Source organism: Cyprinus carpio, chromosome A5, assembly GCF_018340385.1.
Source record: "Cyprinus carpio isolate SPL01 chromosome A5, ASM1834038v1, whole genome shotgun sequence".
Lineage (NCBI taxonomy): Eukaryota > Metazoa > Chordata > Actinopteri > Cypriniformes > Cyprinidae > Cyprinus > Cyprinus carpio.
The window spans coordinates 23320603-23336313 of NC_056576.1; the positions used below are offsets into that span (position 1 = coordinate 23320603).

Sequence of the window (15711 nt, forward strand, 5' to 3'; positions counted from 1 at the left end):
AAATGTGCAGTGTTGGGGGTCCTCCAGGAATGTGGTTGAGAACCACTGCTCTACATCATCAGACCCTACCTTTCACTGATAGTTTATATATATATATATATATATTCATTGCTTATAACAGAGGACTGAAACTAAAATTGATCAAGTTACAATATAGACGTCTACATTATTTTATTTTTTTATTCCAAATAAATAACTTTATATTCATCAAAAAATCTTGAAAAAATTTTTTTTTTTTTAAAGTGTCCACAAAATTAAGCAGCACTGTTTTCAACATTAATATTAATAATAATAATACATTTTAATGGGCACATCAGAAAATTCAGCTTTGGCATCACAGGATTAAATCTATTATATTTTATAATATATTAATATATAAATACATTACAATAGAAAATAGTTGTTTTAATAAAATAATTACTTAAGTTATTACACAATATTATTAAAACTTTTTTTATATGAAAATTCTGCAAATTCAAAATGACAGAGTTATGACACACAGAGACACAAACACAAGACTCAAATAGCTTCATTTTATTGGCATTCTTTAATTCCTCTTTTTTTCCCTGTTCACTCCACACCACTATTCATGAGGTTCTATAATCTGCCCCAACAATCAAAACACACACCAATACACGGAGTGGAGAAAAAGACATGATATTTACATAGAAAAGAATGTATGCATTTGTGAAAAGTTTCCAATAAGGAAAAAGGGTAGACTGACATACATTAACTTCATATTATGTGCTAGTACCTTCAAATATTAGTTTTTCCGCATACAAACTTTTAAAAACATTATAAAATATTAGATAGAGCAATATCTAATTACTATAAAACATGTACCTAGTACAAAATAACAGAATATAATAAAGCCTGTAAATATCTTTAAAATATTTGAAAACGATGCAGACAAAAACAGGACAGCTACAGAAACTTTTGAGGCCAATAAATAAAATCAAAGGAAAATAGAAAACATTAATAAAATAACAGTAATAAAATCTAATACATCCTACAAATGGACTCAAATCGCAACTACCACAGGTATGATAAGCCTTCATGTAATCAGCTCCTCCCTGATGAGAACAACACTGTCCCTCTAGAACGTGGTGTATTTTCCCTTCCACCACCAGAGGGCGACATAACACCATTCACCACTGGCTGTGGCCAAGAGTGTGCCTGTACAGCAGCACTTGGGAGAATTGTCTGACACACAGTGAGCGGTCCTTCTATAAATATCACCTCCACTGTGTAAGAAACAGCATTACAACTGTAACACTGACAAACGAACACTGTCTTTCCATCAACAGTCAATATATGTCTACAGCAAAGCCTTGACACAAAAAAGGGATGGGGGAGCTTAATGCTGCAGAATTACCACAAAAGAGCTTACAAGGGAAAGGAATTGACATCTTTATTCATAGTAGCATCCAGTGCATCCGGCAACCCTCAGGGGGTTTATCACACACACATCAGTGTTCACTCACAGAGGTTAAAGCAATGCATTACATCTCATATGCATAAAAAAAATGGACAAACACAATATCAAAAAATAGTGACAACATAAATCTATACTTAAATTAATGCTTCATGTACAATAAAAATACACAGTACTGGAACCCAGTACACATAATGCTGGTTTATCATCCCCCCCCCCCCCTTTCCCAACCTGTGCCAATGGAGTTTGCCAACCAGCAGCAAACTCTTAAAGTCAACAGAGAAGAACGCCAACACAGATTGGTTTGTAGTCGAGGGACATTTTTTTTCTGCTCAAATCATGTTTTAAAGAGGGGGGAAAAGGAGTACAAAAGTCTGCACAAAGAGATGAAAAGCCTGAAATATCCAGTATGAAAGACAAAAAGAGAAGGGCCTTGTAAAAAGAAGCTGCTCTTTCCAACATAAATATGCACCGTTCAGCAAAATATGGATTGTCATCTCCCTTGAAAAACAGGGATACTTCTCACTTTTGGAGGGGGCAAAAGGGGGACAGCCTGCTTGTCAATGTTCACTTGATTTTGAGCTCCTCACAGGATTATGTCCTGTTCAGCAAAGATGACCTGCAGAAATAAAGTAAAATCGTTTAATTAGAACAGTAAATAAAATGATTCAAAACAATCTACCTAAAATAAAGGAGTAAAAATATACAGAGCATTTGATGTTCTGTACTTAAAATCGCATTATGAGGTCAAAAAAAATCATTCTGGACACATTGTATAGTGTCTGCCCTGTGTGATGATCCAAGTCCGGTGCCCTACACCTGATACATCGAGTATAAACTAGTTTCAGACTAGCAATTAAAGGCAACTTTGCCCTACAGATATTATTCTTTAGCTGTCTTGTCTTTTCCTGGAAGCTCTGCCCTGTTTCCTGGAGGGCTATTATCCTCACGTCGAGACACTGAGAGTCACACAAGCTCTGAGAGGAGTGGAGCACGAACTGCTGATACACACAGAATCTAGTGCTGTGACAGATCCTGTCGCAGTGGAGTAAAAAAACAATACAAAACCGCAGTCCACCATTTGCCTCTGCAATCTCTCTCTCTCTCTCGAGCTGTAAAGCCATCAGAAAACGTGACTAAGCAAGAGCCAAGAGGTCTCACCCTTTCCAAGCACATGTGTGTCTATTATTACTACGTGATCTTTGGCAAGCATGAATGGAAGATGTTTTTGTCGGTCATTTGTATTTTAAACAATTGAGAGATCAAAAACAGACAATGTACTCCTTTATAAAAAGTGTAATAAATACTGTAAAACATGTATAATTTTTCTTTTGATAATTCTCAAAAGACCATTTCAATCATTTGGATTGCATGTAGTGTTCTTGTAAAACAATGGCAAACTGTGTGTAAAAAATGAATTTAAAAAACGTAATACAAATAACGTGCTTAATTCAATGTTTTTACAGTTATTGACTATTGAATTAGCTTGAACGTTTGATATTAGCGAATAAGAATTTTTAAAAATTGTAATACAAATAATTTGCTTATAGGTCATATATTACTAAGGCTTGTGAGCATTCATTATAGCATGAGTTTTTAAGATTTTATTATAAATTGTTATTTTTCTTGGCCAGGACAACACAGTCTGACAGTGGGAACCATTGTTAATTAAATCTTTTCATTAGCTGTTCGTTTGGCAAACAGGTGAAAGTCGCTGCTCTTCAGAGACAGGTCAAGAACAATCTCAGCATCAGAATGCAGAAGATCAACAGCCCTGAAGAATCAGATCACACACACACCTGAGAGATTTCCATCGGTCTTTCTCCATGTTGTTCTCTGGTCCTTCACTCTCATATGACGCCAGATACAAAGCTGTTGAGAGATCATTGAGATGAGACGAGTGTGTCAGCAACAGAAAACAAAGCCACCTGTTTTCATTCTTGAGAGATGATCTGAACTTGTGTCACTTGGTTATTTAGCATGACGGCATTTTACGCCTGAGGCAATCATGACAACACAATTGTCTTTGTGTCTGGTAGCTTGTGTGCTTATTGCGCAACACGACACATTTGACAAGTTGACAGTAAACAAGTAAGATAGAATGCAGAAATGATGTTTAATCAGCAAAACCACTGTCTGCTCTCAATGTTTGGGATTCTGAGGTGGGATGAAGGGGCTTATAATTGATGAAAGCCACTGCAAAAATTGTACTTAAACTTAACTGCAAATAATCACAAGCTAGCATTAAAAAACATCACAAAACATCTGTACCATCTTCACTGAAGACTGGTGCGGTCAGGAGATACTGCAGAATCTTGCGGTCTCTGTCAAAAGGACACTCCACCTTCTTCCATGTCATGAACTCCATCACTTGTTTGGCCAGCTCCCAGAATTTCTGCAGCACAGTCAAGATTCATTCTGTTAGAAATCATCGCCTATGTTTTATTTCTAGCAACTGTCACGCTGAACTGATGCCCTTGAAACTTCATTTCAACAGATGTACACGTCAATGAACTAAATCTGGATGCTTCTGTTGCTATGTGACAGTGTTTTCTCAACCATCCATTGTTATTCAGTAACTGTGACAGCAGTTGTTTCTATGCATCATGTTAGCTTGCGTGTTACTGCCAAGCCAAGAACCAGGAATTACCTCAAAATTGACTTGTCCGTTCGGGAGCCTGCTGGCACATCCTTCATTGAGGAAGTAAATGTCTTTAATCAAGAGACTGAAGAAAGGGATAACAATCTGAAAGGCAAAAAAGGGAACACAAGATTACAAAACAGCTATAACTGACCAAAAAAATAAAAAAAACACGCAACCAAATCAAGCAGCCTCACTGGAATCCACCTAAGCGTTATCGTCACTGTGTAGGACTGCATTATGAAACTGCTTTTACAACAGCTTCTAAAAGCCTACAGGGCACAGCACAAATGGATCTACCACTTTGGAGGGCAGTAACAATGATTCATGACACAAGGAAGCAGTGGTGTGCACGTGACACCGAATTCTCAACTCTATTGTAGCAAATTCAGCTTCAACATGATAAACAAAGGTGTCTTTCAAAATAGGTGTCACTTCTGTATTTAAAAAAAAAAAAAAACATCCACCTCCCATTCAAGCTATGATGTAGACATGCACATCAGATGAGGAAAACAATGATTCAAGGCACACCAAGCAAAAAATATTAAAATAAAAAAATTAATTTTGAAATGTAAAAAAAAAAAAAATTGCTATTAACAATTCTAAAATTAGAAAATTTAAATAAATACCTTTTATTTTACCATATTAATATATTAAAGCATTCCATGCCATCAACATCCTGAAATTATCTTGCATTTACATTTATTTTATGGTCTACATTTTTTTTTATACAATTAAGTCATTTTAAGCCTGAGCATCACTCCAAAACTGAAAAATAAATAAATAAGTCAAAACAAAACCATAACACAAAACTACAGGCATTAGAGTACAGTCCCATCTGACTAGTTAACCCCAAGTTTAATCATCAAGCTTAAAATAAGTTAAAATAAGTCCAAAATATGAGCAGTCTAAACAGTTGATGAGTTAAAGACATTAAGAGAGCGGTAATGCATTCCTGATTTAATTTGTTTAAAGTGGAAATTCCAAGCCTGGAACATGCACTTATTTTGTCCTTTATATCTTTAAAGTAACAAAACTGGCCAAAGCCTAAACTCATCTGATTGTAGGGAAAAACAAGTGACATGGGCCACTGTGATGCAAAAAAACACGTCCCCCCACAGAAGAGCTGAGCATTCCAGTGTTGCTCTGGAACATTCTGTCTCACCACACAAACCCACACAGCGAAGATCTCCTCCCTAACCAGTCAAAGATGCAAAACAATCCTTACCAAGCTTAACAAAAACAAACAACATACAAAAAAAAAAAAAAAATTGTATAAGAACACTCAAAATAGTTGTGGATTTTAACGAAGACAATATAACAATATTCAGCTTCCTTTTGGCAGACTCAATTAACGGATGGATTTTATTGAGGTTGCTCACAGAAAACACTTAAGAGCATCAGAACATTTTGTTAACTGGCCGACTGCCAATGTGTTTATAACGAGAATGGAGCGTATTTTGAAGAGGAGACAGAATGTCCCATCTGACGCCTTGCCTTCAGCAAATCATCCTCAAATAGCCCACTGTCCTCTACCCTTGTTATTACATAACTCTCGGCCAAAGAGGACAGACGCTACCTCAATTTAGTGTAAATACAATGCTTCTGGATTGGGATCTGCACTTTCAAGCCAATAACTGGCATCTTTTATGTAATGTGTCACTCTCATTTTATCATTGTCCTCATTTCATTTGTTGCTATTATCAATACAACATAACACACTTTTAAAAACACCATTTCTATGCCTCCTGAATCCAAACAGTGTTAAGAAACAAACGTTCCTACAATTTACGTGAGAAAACTTCAGGAAGGAGAAACGAAGTGCATTACCTTCTCTCTGCTACTGTGAGCAGTGATGGATCTCTGAGTGGCTCCACGCAGCGCTGTTCTGTAGTTGTAGAAATTGCTAGAGGGATCCATCTGGTGCTGAGAATAAAGACAAAAACAAGTTTAAGCGTCAACCTCGGGACTTGGCCTGAAAAATGTACAAACTAAAGTTTTTAATGAGCTCTAAACCCATTCGTCATAGTTAAGTTTCGGTTAGAACTTTAACTATCAGTCGCTCTAGTTACTGTTCATCATGGCACTTTCTTTGATGGGAACCAAGTGAGATGATCCAAGTCATGCACTTTCAGTCTTCATTACACTTTTTGCCGGCAAGTGAGATGCTCACAAAAGTTCAGTTTTCTTTAACCAGCTTTAAAGCAGCAGTTTTCTTAGATACCTTTCAAAGATTTGGGGTCAGTACGATTTTTTTAATTTTTTAAATGAAGTCTCATGCTCACCAAGGCTGCATTTATCTGATTAAAAAATAGCGCTTTTGAACAGTAGTCAAAGGCTACATATAGTTTCACAAGACATCAAAGAAAATTTTGAGAAGTTTTTAAAAAAGTTATAACCTTTATTAGTGGCTAGAGGTGAATATCTGCAGCTTTAGCATTAAAATTTTTGATTCTACATGGAAGGGATGACATGTCTTAGAACAAAGCAAGAGGAAGGCAGAGTGAGAGAAAAGAAAGAGTGTTGCGTGTTTTGATACAGAGGCTGAACCTCCCTGCAGACACATTAAAATGCTGCGAGACAAGGCGAGACTGAACCGTGTGTAGGTGAGTGTCCTGTACATAAGTCATATATCAAGTTCAAGGCCTATTTCTGTCTAAAGATAAAACAAGACACAAAACCCTCTTTAGACAGTAAACACAGTATGCAGATTCAAAATTAAAGCCTTAAAGGTCTCAACCTCTCTCAAATTTGGCCTAAAAAGATTAGTAAACATTTGCACACCCACTCAAAGGGAGAATTGCAGTGCTTCAGAAAAATAATAACACAAAAGCAACAATTCTCGCCCACTTGAGACTAAAATTGGCAAGATATGGCGTCCATACTGTCAGGGGTTTGCGCATCATGCATGCATGAGTCACAGGGACAAGAGCCAGAGTCGGACACTTAATATGATAAGTGCCATGTCAGCACTGCATTCACCATGATTTCTGCCCACTCATGTTGTCCCCTACACGTTCCCCTCACTTCAGTGAGTCACACCCACCCTCTGCTGTAAAAAGACAATATCAATCCCAACATGATGAAATACATACCTCCAGTATATCAAATTTGGCGGTTTTGACTTTGCTCCAGGTCTTCTTGAGGCGCGACACTGGGCTCATATTCATCCCAGCTGAAAGACACATAGAAAGAGACACAGGTCAGCACACTGCAGCACACTGCTTCCTGTCAGAGGTGCATTTACTCTATGGCAAATGGAGCAGTTTAAGCCCATGAGCCCACACGAACAATGACATTAGCAGAAGCACCATTTCCCTCCGACAATAGGTGAGGCTTATAGTGCCGAGGGTCACGGTGGGCTTGTGCAGTCAGCACTAATGAGCAGATGAGGTCAGAGTGTTGACTGGAAATCACTAGTGGTGGGTCAACCAATCAGATTCTTCTGTACTGATGACAGCATAATTTCTGAAGCTTTAAAATAAATGCAAAATCAAAATTCAATTAGGCAAAAATCGCCCTCATAATCGCATGAATCGCATTCGATTTCGAAGGTGATATCGCCTAGCTTGTCAGTGAACTACAGCTCTGTGTAGTGAAAGCTGCTCAGTCTGAAAGCAGGTGATGGTGATTTAGTACTAATCACAGGACTGGCTTTACTGACAAGATGTGCATGACAATTGAATGCGATTAATTGCACAGCCCTATCTAAAATTCAGTCATTTCAGATTTTTCCTCCCCAGTTTTAAGCCTGAACAACAGCAGCAACACTATCTATTCATCTACAAAAGAGCCATCTGAGCTTTAGCACCATTAACAATCTGTCTATACTAACAGGTGTCAGGCCCAGAGCTCCTTCGCACTCTAACATGATACTAGAGTGAATGATCTTTCAGTCCTAGCCATATGCTGACGCTCCATTCACGTCACACAATGTACGCTGCCTCCAAAACACACAAGCAGGAGTGATCAACCTTTCCCATGACTGGTTTGTTCTCTTTCAGTGACTTAATATCGGCCTTCCATCTCCAGGGAGAGAGGCTTGTGTAAGAGCCCCGGCCCGTGGGCTAGTCTCCAGGGAATGACCAGTGAAAGGACAGCTGGTTCTACTCCCTCCCTCCCACAATCCCCCTCTCAATGAGTCTGTTCCTCACTCAGTCTATTGGATTGGTCAGCACCGACCATCTGCCTGAGGGATGCCGCTCCATCGTTCCAGCTCTCGCTCACACTGGCTGAACAGCTGCCTCTTCTCCTGGCTCTCTCCATCCCTGTTCCCCTACCCATAATGCCTCAGGCACAGGCCTGGGCAGGTGCTCAGAGAACTGAGTGAATGATTAATGCAGCTAATCATTATTTTATGATATTATCGCTGGTAAAGAGTACTATATATTATCAGACGGCCAACATGTAAAAAAAAATTGTTTGGAATATATTTTAGCTAAAGATTCTCTGTAGATTATTGAACAATGGACCGATACAGATGAATCAAAATGAGTCAACTAAAGGCAAAAATTCATTATCTAAACCTTGACGAATACCTAAAGAAGACTCTCCGCAGAGCTCAAACAAACACAAATAAAGTGATAGTTTGAAGAGTCTGTAGATATTGTTGCGTGTATTAAGTGTACAAGAGCAGAGATTAGAAAAGCAAAGCAAACCAGATCCTGCCAAAACAGCTAACTGTATTATCCAAACTGACTTGTGGGGAACAAAAGAGCTTTCTGTAGCTGTAAGAACTGGAGCAAAGTTTAGCAAGGGATGGCAAAACACTCACTTATGATGGCCATGAGCGAGTTGAAGTTGCCAATGTTGAAGCATTCTCGTGCCACGTCGATGAAGAACTCAATGACTCGAGCCCGATGTTTCTTCTTTACCGGCTGCATGAGAAAACCAAGCAATATTTATGAACACCAAAAAACTAATAATCATAACTTCTGATTTAAAAGCTCATTAAATACTTAATAGTTTAGAAACTTTCATGATATAAAATCTAGTTATCTACACAACCATACAAAAGTTGGGGTCAGTAAGATTTTTTTAAGTCTCTGATGCCCATAAAGACTGCAATTATTGGACCAAAAAAGAGTGCAATTGTGAAATATTTTTTAAATATAATTTTTTCCTGTCATGACAAAGCTGAATTTTCTTCAGTGTCACGTTCCATTTAATATTCCCATTTGCTCTTCAAGACCCATTTCTTATCATCTATGCTGAAAACAGCTGTGCTGCTAAATATTCTTGTTGAATCTGTGGTTCAGTTTTTTCAGGGTTCTCTGATGAATAGAAAGAACAGCATGACCTCATGAACTTACTGACTCCTTTGAAAGGTAGTGTAGGCTTATATTTAAAATCACATTAGACTCACTAATAATGCAACACAACCTGCAGAAATGTAAATTGCTGGATGAGTCAAAGCAATAAAAGCAGATGATTACCATGCAGATCTCCGTCGCCACCAGGTAGCTGAGCCTGTTGAACCACTCCACATAAGCCTCCAGGTTACTTGCTTTTTTGTGATCACTAAAGCATCTCTGCAAGAATCCAAATTTCAAAAGGTCAATATCATCATGTTAATTACAATGAGGCTTGAGTTTGGTCAAGAGCTTCATTTAGGATATTGTGCCATAACATTTACCAGTTTATTTTTCAAATTGTCTTTATTAGGGATGCACATTTTATCAGCACCATATTGGTTATCCACCAATATCAGCATTTCCTATTTATCGTTTCAGTCAATGTATTTTTTTTTTTTTTTTAACAAACTAGCATAGATTTATAATATCTGTTATTTTCATTTCACCTCAATCAGCCAGAAATGAAGTGTCGGTGCATATATTTTTTTTATCATCCTAAATTCTGAGCTCTAAAACGTTTGGCATGAATTTAAACAGTTCATCATCTGTGAAATATTGCTCTTTAAGTGATCTCACAGAACTCTGCATGCTGGGATCTGTGATTCCTACATTCCCATCCCAAGAACAAAAGCCTCTGAGATGACTGATGATCTCCAACAATGCACATTGAATCAGAGAGCTCACTGGGCCCTGTGCTATTATCTGTTTAGGGAATGTGTACAGACATTTGGTCTGAAAGCTTGGGTCACTCTAACCCTTCATTCCTCACATTCCTACAGTCTGAGTGTGCCGTCCATCACACAATGCCCAATCCACCCTACTCTACCTTTGACGGACAACATCAGAGAGCCATGGCGATGCACAAGGACCCTCTGGAGAGATGGCGACCAGAACAAGAGAGAAAAATCGCACACGGGCTGTTGCCTAGCAGCCAGACGGCAACAGGCATTACAAGGCAGGGCTGAGCAAACTTTTGGCAGGTTATTGTGAGAAACCAGTTGCTAGGCTTTGGCCACAAAAGGACACTGTGTGGAACGTGACGAGGGAAGCTTGGACGATGATAGATTAGACGAGGAATGTGCTGTGCATGCTGTGTGAAATAGGTGACACCGCATTGAACCCAAGGGTTAACGTAAACATTGTGAGTATTGATTTGTCAAAGTCGGATATTTGTTGTAGTGAGAGCAAGACATAACATTTGAATTGTGTATATTTTTAGTTGACCTTGCTGACATTAAACAGGAAGGGACTGTTACCTTGTCGTTATCAAGAGGGTCCTTCTGAACAAGCGCCTGAATGAACTCCTCTGGGCCGATGTAGCTCAGTCTTTCCTGAAAAATAAAAATGATGACGACATCAACTTAACCTTTGCAGTTAGTCCAAATGGTCACCTTGAAAATAACCACAAAGATTATTGATTTAGTAAACAAATCAATCCAAACCCACAGTGAGCTGAGGAATGTAAGGTTGTGCAAACCGAGGAAGTCCCACTCACCAGTTCAATGTGTGTGAGCTGCTGTGCCAGGGTGAAGGGGTCGCTGCAGATGGTCAGAATGTCTCTCTGGATGGACTGAGGTTTGGTCTTTAGCACTGTTAGTCTGTCGGTCACAGAGGAGTTAATCTTGGCCAGAGCCTCCTCGTACTGACTCAGTGTGGTGAGCTTACGGATCAGTGTTTGGGTCATCTGTTGCACAGCCTTACGATAGAGCTGAAGAGGGACAGGGAGACAGAAGACGTGGATTTACAACCGTGCTTCCACTGACCAGAATGACAAGGTAATCATTCATTTGAAAAGACTGACAACAATTAAGTCCCACACTGATAAGAAAGCTGAGGGAATGCACAGAGTATTTGCCTTGCAAACATCTAATGCATTTCCAGGTGTCCTCTTGATTGGTCAGCTATGACAGTGGTTCAGCTTACGGGGTCTAACCAGTTAATGCAGGATTACGAAACAGCAGCACTCCATTCACATCCTTCAAAGGTTCACAAGAGTCCTGCATGCCTCCCATTCCCCCTCGAAACACAAGATGGGGTTGAGTTATCTAATAATAAGAGCCTGACACAGTTCTGGACTTCTGTTGCATAAGAACAGGACAACGACGGTCATGCCCTGTTGCTCAACATCAGTCAGACTAGTATCTACATCCTCCGTCTGCTTGACAATCATTGGGCTACAAGTAATAGTAAATTACTCAAAAACATAAAAAATTATGTATTTTACAAAATGTAATTTTTTTTTTGTACATCTTTCGTTTTCGTCAGGCTTCTGTACCCATTTCTGATGCATAGAAAATAAAAAGTGGCCCATTAATCTGTTGTGCAGGAGGTCAGTGGCACATAAATCCATCTGGCTCAGAACAACCTGCACTCTAGCACATTGTGCAGATGCAAGAATATTGATGATTTGATGAACGAGAGAGAGAGAGAGAGAGAGAGAGAGAGAGAGAGGGAGAGAGAGAGAGGAGGGAGGACCCGAGAGAGAGAGAGAGGAGAGGAGGAGGGGAGAGGGAGTGTGTGAGTGTGTGTGTGTACAGGAGGAGACGAGTCCTTGCAGCACTATAAAAGATCACGGAGAGAATCTTAATATTCCCTCTCCAAGGTCCACCATATGCTGACACACACACAGGAAATAAAGATTATTTTTAGCAGGAGTTCTTGGCGATAACTGCTTGACATTTTGAGCAGCAGATCAGACAGCTCATTTGTTGTGGAAAAATAAGAAAGCTGCCTGTGTGCTGCCTCCACGTTTTTAACCCTGGCACAAGTGTGGAACAGCCATCCACATGACACAACCTCAGAGTACAGATCACTCTGGCATGAACACACCACACCCAGGTCATTACATTTGAAAATACACCACATTTGCCTCAGATGTGTCTCTGACTGCTCTGAATCTCCTGTCAATGCAGAGTCAGTGTTCCACAGTAACAGACACTCATTAACAAAATTCATGAACGAGTATGTGCCGTTCACATAGCGGGAGAAAACAGCGACTGAATTACATAATACAGTCAACATATTGAAGGTATGAACGAATGCATTCTTCACATGAGACGCTCTTTTCATGCACTGATACACATCTACCAGACAGTCATAACTCAAAACACAGATTTAAACACAGTCTCGCCTACATCCGTAAAGATCATAAAGATATTTTGACTTTTGAATACAGAAAACTTTGTGGTCACACTGTTAAAAAGAACATTTTATTATCATTATGGCTAACATGTAAAATGGTATACAATAAAGGGGAAAAAACACTTTCAAAATCTAAAAAAAGATTTAATAGCACTAAAAATGTTATGTATCATCATCAAATAAAAAAAAAATATATATATTTTACATTTTGAATACATGATTGTAGAAAAAATAAAAAATAAAATATTAAAAGGTAAAAAATTCAATATGTTTTGGGTCACATACAACATTTTACAACCTGAACTAACCTTGCCTTGTCACTAAAAGGTCAGAGGAACTGATACTTGATGAGACTTATTGACCTTGACACAGTGTAAGATTACGCTAAACTACTTAAGGCTTTCTTTAAGAATTTCATCCTTTAATGAGGCTTTTTTTAGTCATTATATTCAGACAATTGTACCATCTTGACATTGACTTTATACAAAAATTTGTTCTAATTCAGAAATTAAAAACTTGCTCATCATAAGGACTATTCAGGTTATTGTATGCATGAATATTTTAATTTATTTTCAAATAAAGAGGTCAACTATGTCATTGACCCTCACTCACTTATAGTTCTCCATGTTGTTGTTTTTTTTTGACTGTACATGCAGTCTTATTATCTTATCGCCCCTTTCACTAGATTGAGGAGGCGGTACAAGCAGCACACATTTCCTCTATGAGCTTAGCAGGGCCGCAGAAGGTCATCGATCTCCTGGGTCAGGATAAAGCAGATCAATAGTCACACTTGTGTTTACTACACAAGTCACCAGAGGATGAATGCTTGTCTTTCCGAGTTAGTGAAACCTCATTCGTTTGGATCTGATGGGATGGCGTCTTCCATCTTAAACCGTCTATTCTAACTAGCGCCCTGCTGTTAGTCATTACACTAATGCTCGCCAACCACGTGAGATGACCAGAGCTAGCTTCAGCAAATCTCTTTTTTATTTCACTGTACATTAACAAAATCAAGAGTTCCTGAAAGGAGGACTGTTCAGCTGTGGAGGACAGAGAAAATAGCCCACAGGGACATTTGAGGACAACACTTAATGAGAGCTGCCAACTTTATCCAAATTCAAAACGAAGCTCTGGCTGATAAGGCGTCAAAAGGATGTGACCACAACGGAAGGATGATAACTAGATGTAAAAAATAACATCTAATCACATAAGCACATAACAAAACCAGTGTGGCTTTGGTTTTTGTGCTTGGGAATTTCTGAAAGAAATTGGCATGAATGATGATCTTAAATGTGGTGAAAAATCCCTTTGATGAAAAAAAAATGCTAAGCCAGTATCACGGTAACAAACGAGTCAGCGCTAATGGAACTATTTAAATGCAGGCTGTGGAAAAGCACCAGTGAAGACAAAAGCAGCTGAACAAAGGAGTTTTCTTCTCACTCCTCTTTTCAGAGTGCTTTAGGACTAAAGAAATCTCAGCCCCCATTGCTCAGGTGTTGACACTTCTTACCCAACGTGTTACATCCTACGTCTTAACCAGTTGAATGTTAAAGAAGCCATGCTAAGGCTCATGCAAAGATGTTTTATTCTGTCTATGCTAATAGTGGTACTATAGGCATAAGCTAATGTCTTTGCACCTTTCAGGTGACTATTATTTTAAAACGGCGTTGACCTTTAGCTGACATTACCTCAAGAATAAAAAACTCATTGTTTCCACTGAAATGATCTTCCAACACTTGGAAATGGCAGACTTACTTCATCTCCAGTACTCAGACGATGTGTTAGTTCCTTCAGGCTCTTCATCATCCTCTCATCCCTGAAGTCATAGGGAAATGTCTCTGTCCACTCAGTCAGCAACTGCAAGATCTTGGGAGCAATTTTCCTGACTCTTGCCTACAGATAAAGTAAAAACATTGTAATTGCAAAGTATTATCCTTGGTTCTTAAAATGACTTGTAAATGCTAGAGCAACCATGATGACTGAAGCCACCTTTTATGTCAATCAGTGTAAAGACACTCTTGTACCTTGTCAGCCTGAGGATCAGTGAGTCTCTGCTGGTCCACACACAAATGGCACACTTTGGACATCAGCTCATATGGGTGAATAAAGAGACGGGAACTGAGCAGGAATGTGAAGATGTACGTCCTCTGCGAATTAAAAAAAAAAAAAAAAAAAAAAAAAAAGATAAATTTTGGTGCAATAATACAAACCATTTATATCTGTTTTTCAATATTCTAAACAAAACTAATGTTGGACAAAGTAATCAAAGTGTTAACTACATAAAAAAATAAAATAAAAAAATTTTATATATGTTTAATATTTTAATATATATATATTTTTTTTTTTTTTTTTTTTTTTTTATTTCTGGAAAATATATGTGGTTAGCTAGACTACAGCTCAAAAGGACAACATTTATTTTAAATAAAGTTTTTATAATGTTACAAAATATGTATCTCTTTATATCAATTTAATGTGTCCTTGTGATTAAAAGTTTTAATTTCTTCTAAAAAAAAAAAAAAAAAAAAAGGTTTGAACAGTTCTGCATATTGCTGACTTTTAAGGAGAGACCGATTGCAAGGCACTTTTGTGGTCTCTGTGTTTTGACATTTAAAAAAAAAATCTGAGATGTAAACTTAAGCATGCATGTGTTTTTAATACTCAAAATCCAATACTGTGAACTGGCTTAATACTTTTGAATCTCTATACACTCACATCAGGATAGTAAGACACCGTAGGGACCAAGTGCTCAATTAGAGCCTCCAAGGACCCTGACACCAGGTTGTTGTCATGGTAATACAGGCCTTCATAGTCCTCTTCCTTTGCCTTATAGAGATTCTTGTTGTAGCCATTAGAGCCATACATTGTTGGAAAGGGTGGCGTCTGAGGCATTTTGTCCTGTTGAAGGATATAAAGAAATATCAGTCTGAGGAGCCTCACCTAAATGCAAACACAATCAAAAACAGACATTGACGCATGAACTAATCCGTTAATGCTGAGCCTCCATCCTCAACTGAAATTTTTGTTTACCTTTGTGTAAAACACAAGGTCCCCAGTATCATTATAGGAAGCTGAGTGGAAAATTACTCTTCCTCGGATGGACGACTCATGGGGATGAATGTGTCGCGATTAATCTCAATGTG

The 15711-nt window shown here is 38.4% G+C and overlaps 1 protein-coding gene across 2 annotated transcripts in view; it reads right to left on the minus strand.

Annotated features, from left to right (window-relative positions):
• Positions 1-528: 528 nt before the first annotated feature.
• Positions 529-15711, minus strand: part of LOC109090787 (ras-GEF domain-containing family member 1B-A-like) — a 64403-nt gene continuing 49220 nt past the window's right edge. For both annotated transcript variants that reach the window (XM_042756580.1, XM_042756579.1), the window contains 13 exons: positions 15284-15466; positions 14596-14718; positions 14327-14464; positions 10926-11138; positions 10687-10761; positions 9512-9607; positions 8851-8953; positions 7172-7251; positions 5907-6002; positions 4086-4181; positions 3707-3830; positions 3235-3307; positions 529-2054 (listed from right to left, as the gene is read on the minus strand). In XM_042756580.1, coding sequence (XP_042612514.1) covers positions 2030-2054; positions 3235-3307; positions 3707-3830; positions 4086-4181; positions 5907-6002; positions 7172-7251; positions 8851-8953; positions 9512-9607; positions 10687-10761; positions 10926-11138; positions 14327-14464; positions 14596-14718; positions 15284-15466 — 1425 coding nt within the window. In that variant the 3' untranslated portion in view covers positions 529-2029. The remainder of the gene's footprint in view (positions 2055-3234; positions 3308-3706; positions 3831-4085; positions 4182-5906; positions 6003-7171; positions 7252-8850; positions 8954-9511; positions 9608-10686; positions 10762-10925; positions 11139-14326; positions 14465-14595; positions 14719-15283; positions 15467-15711) is intronic.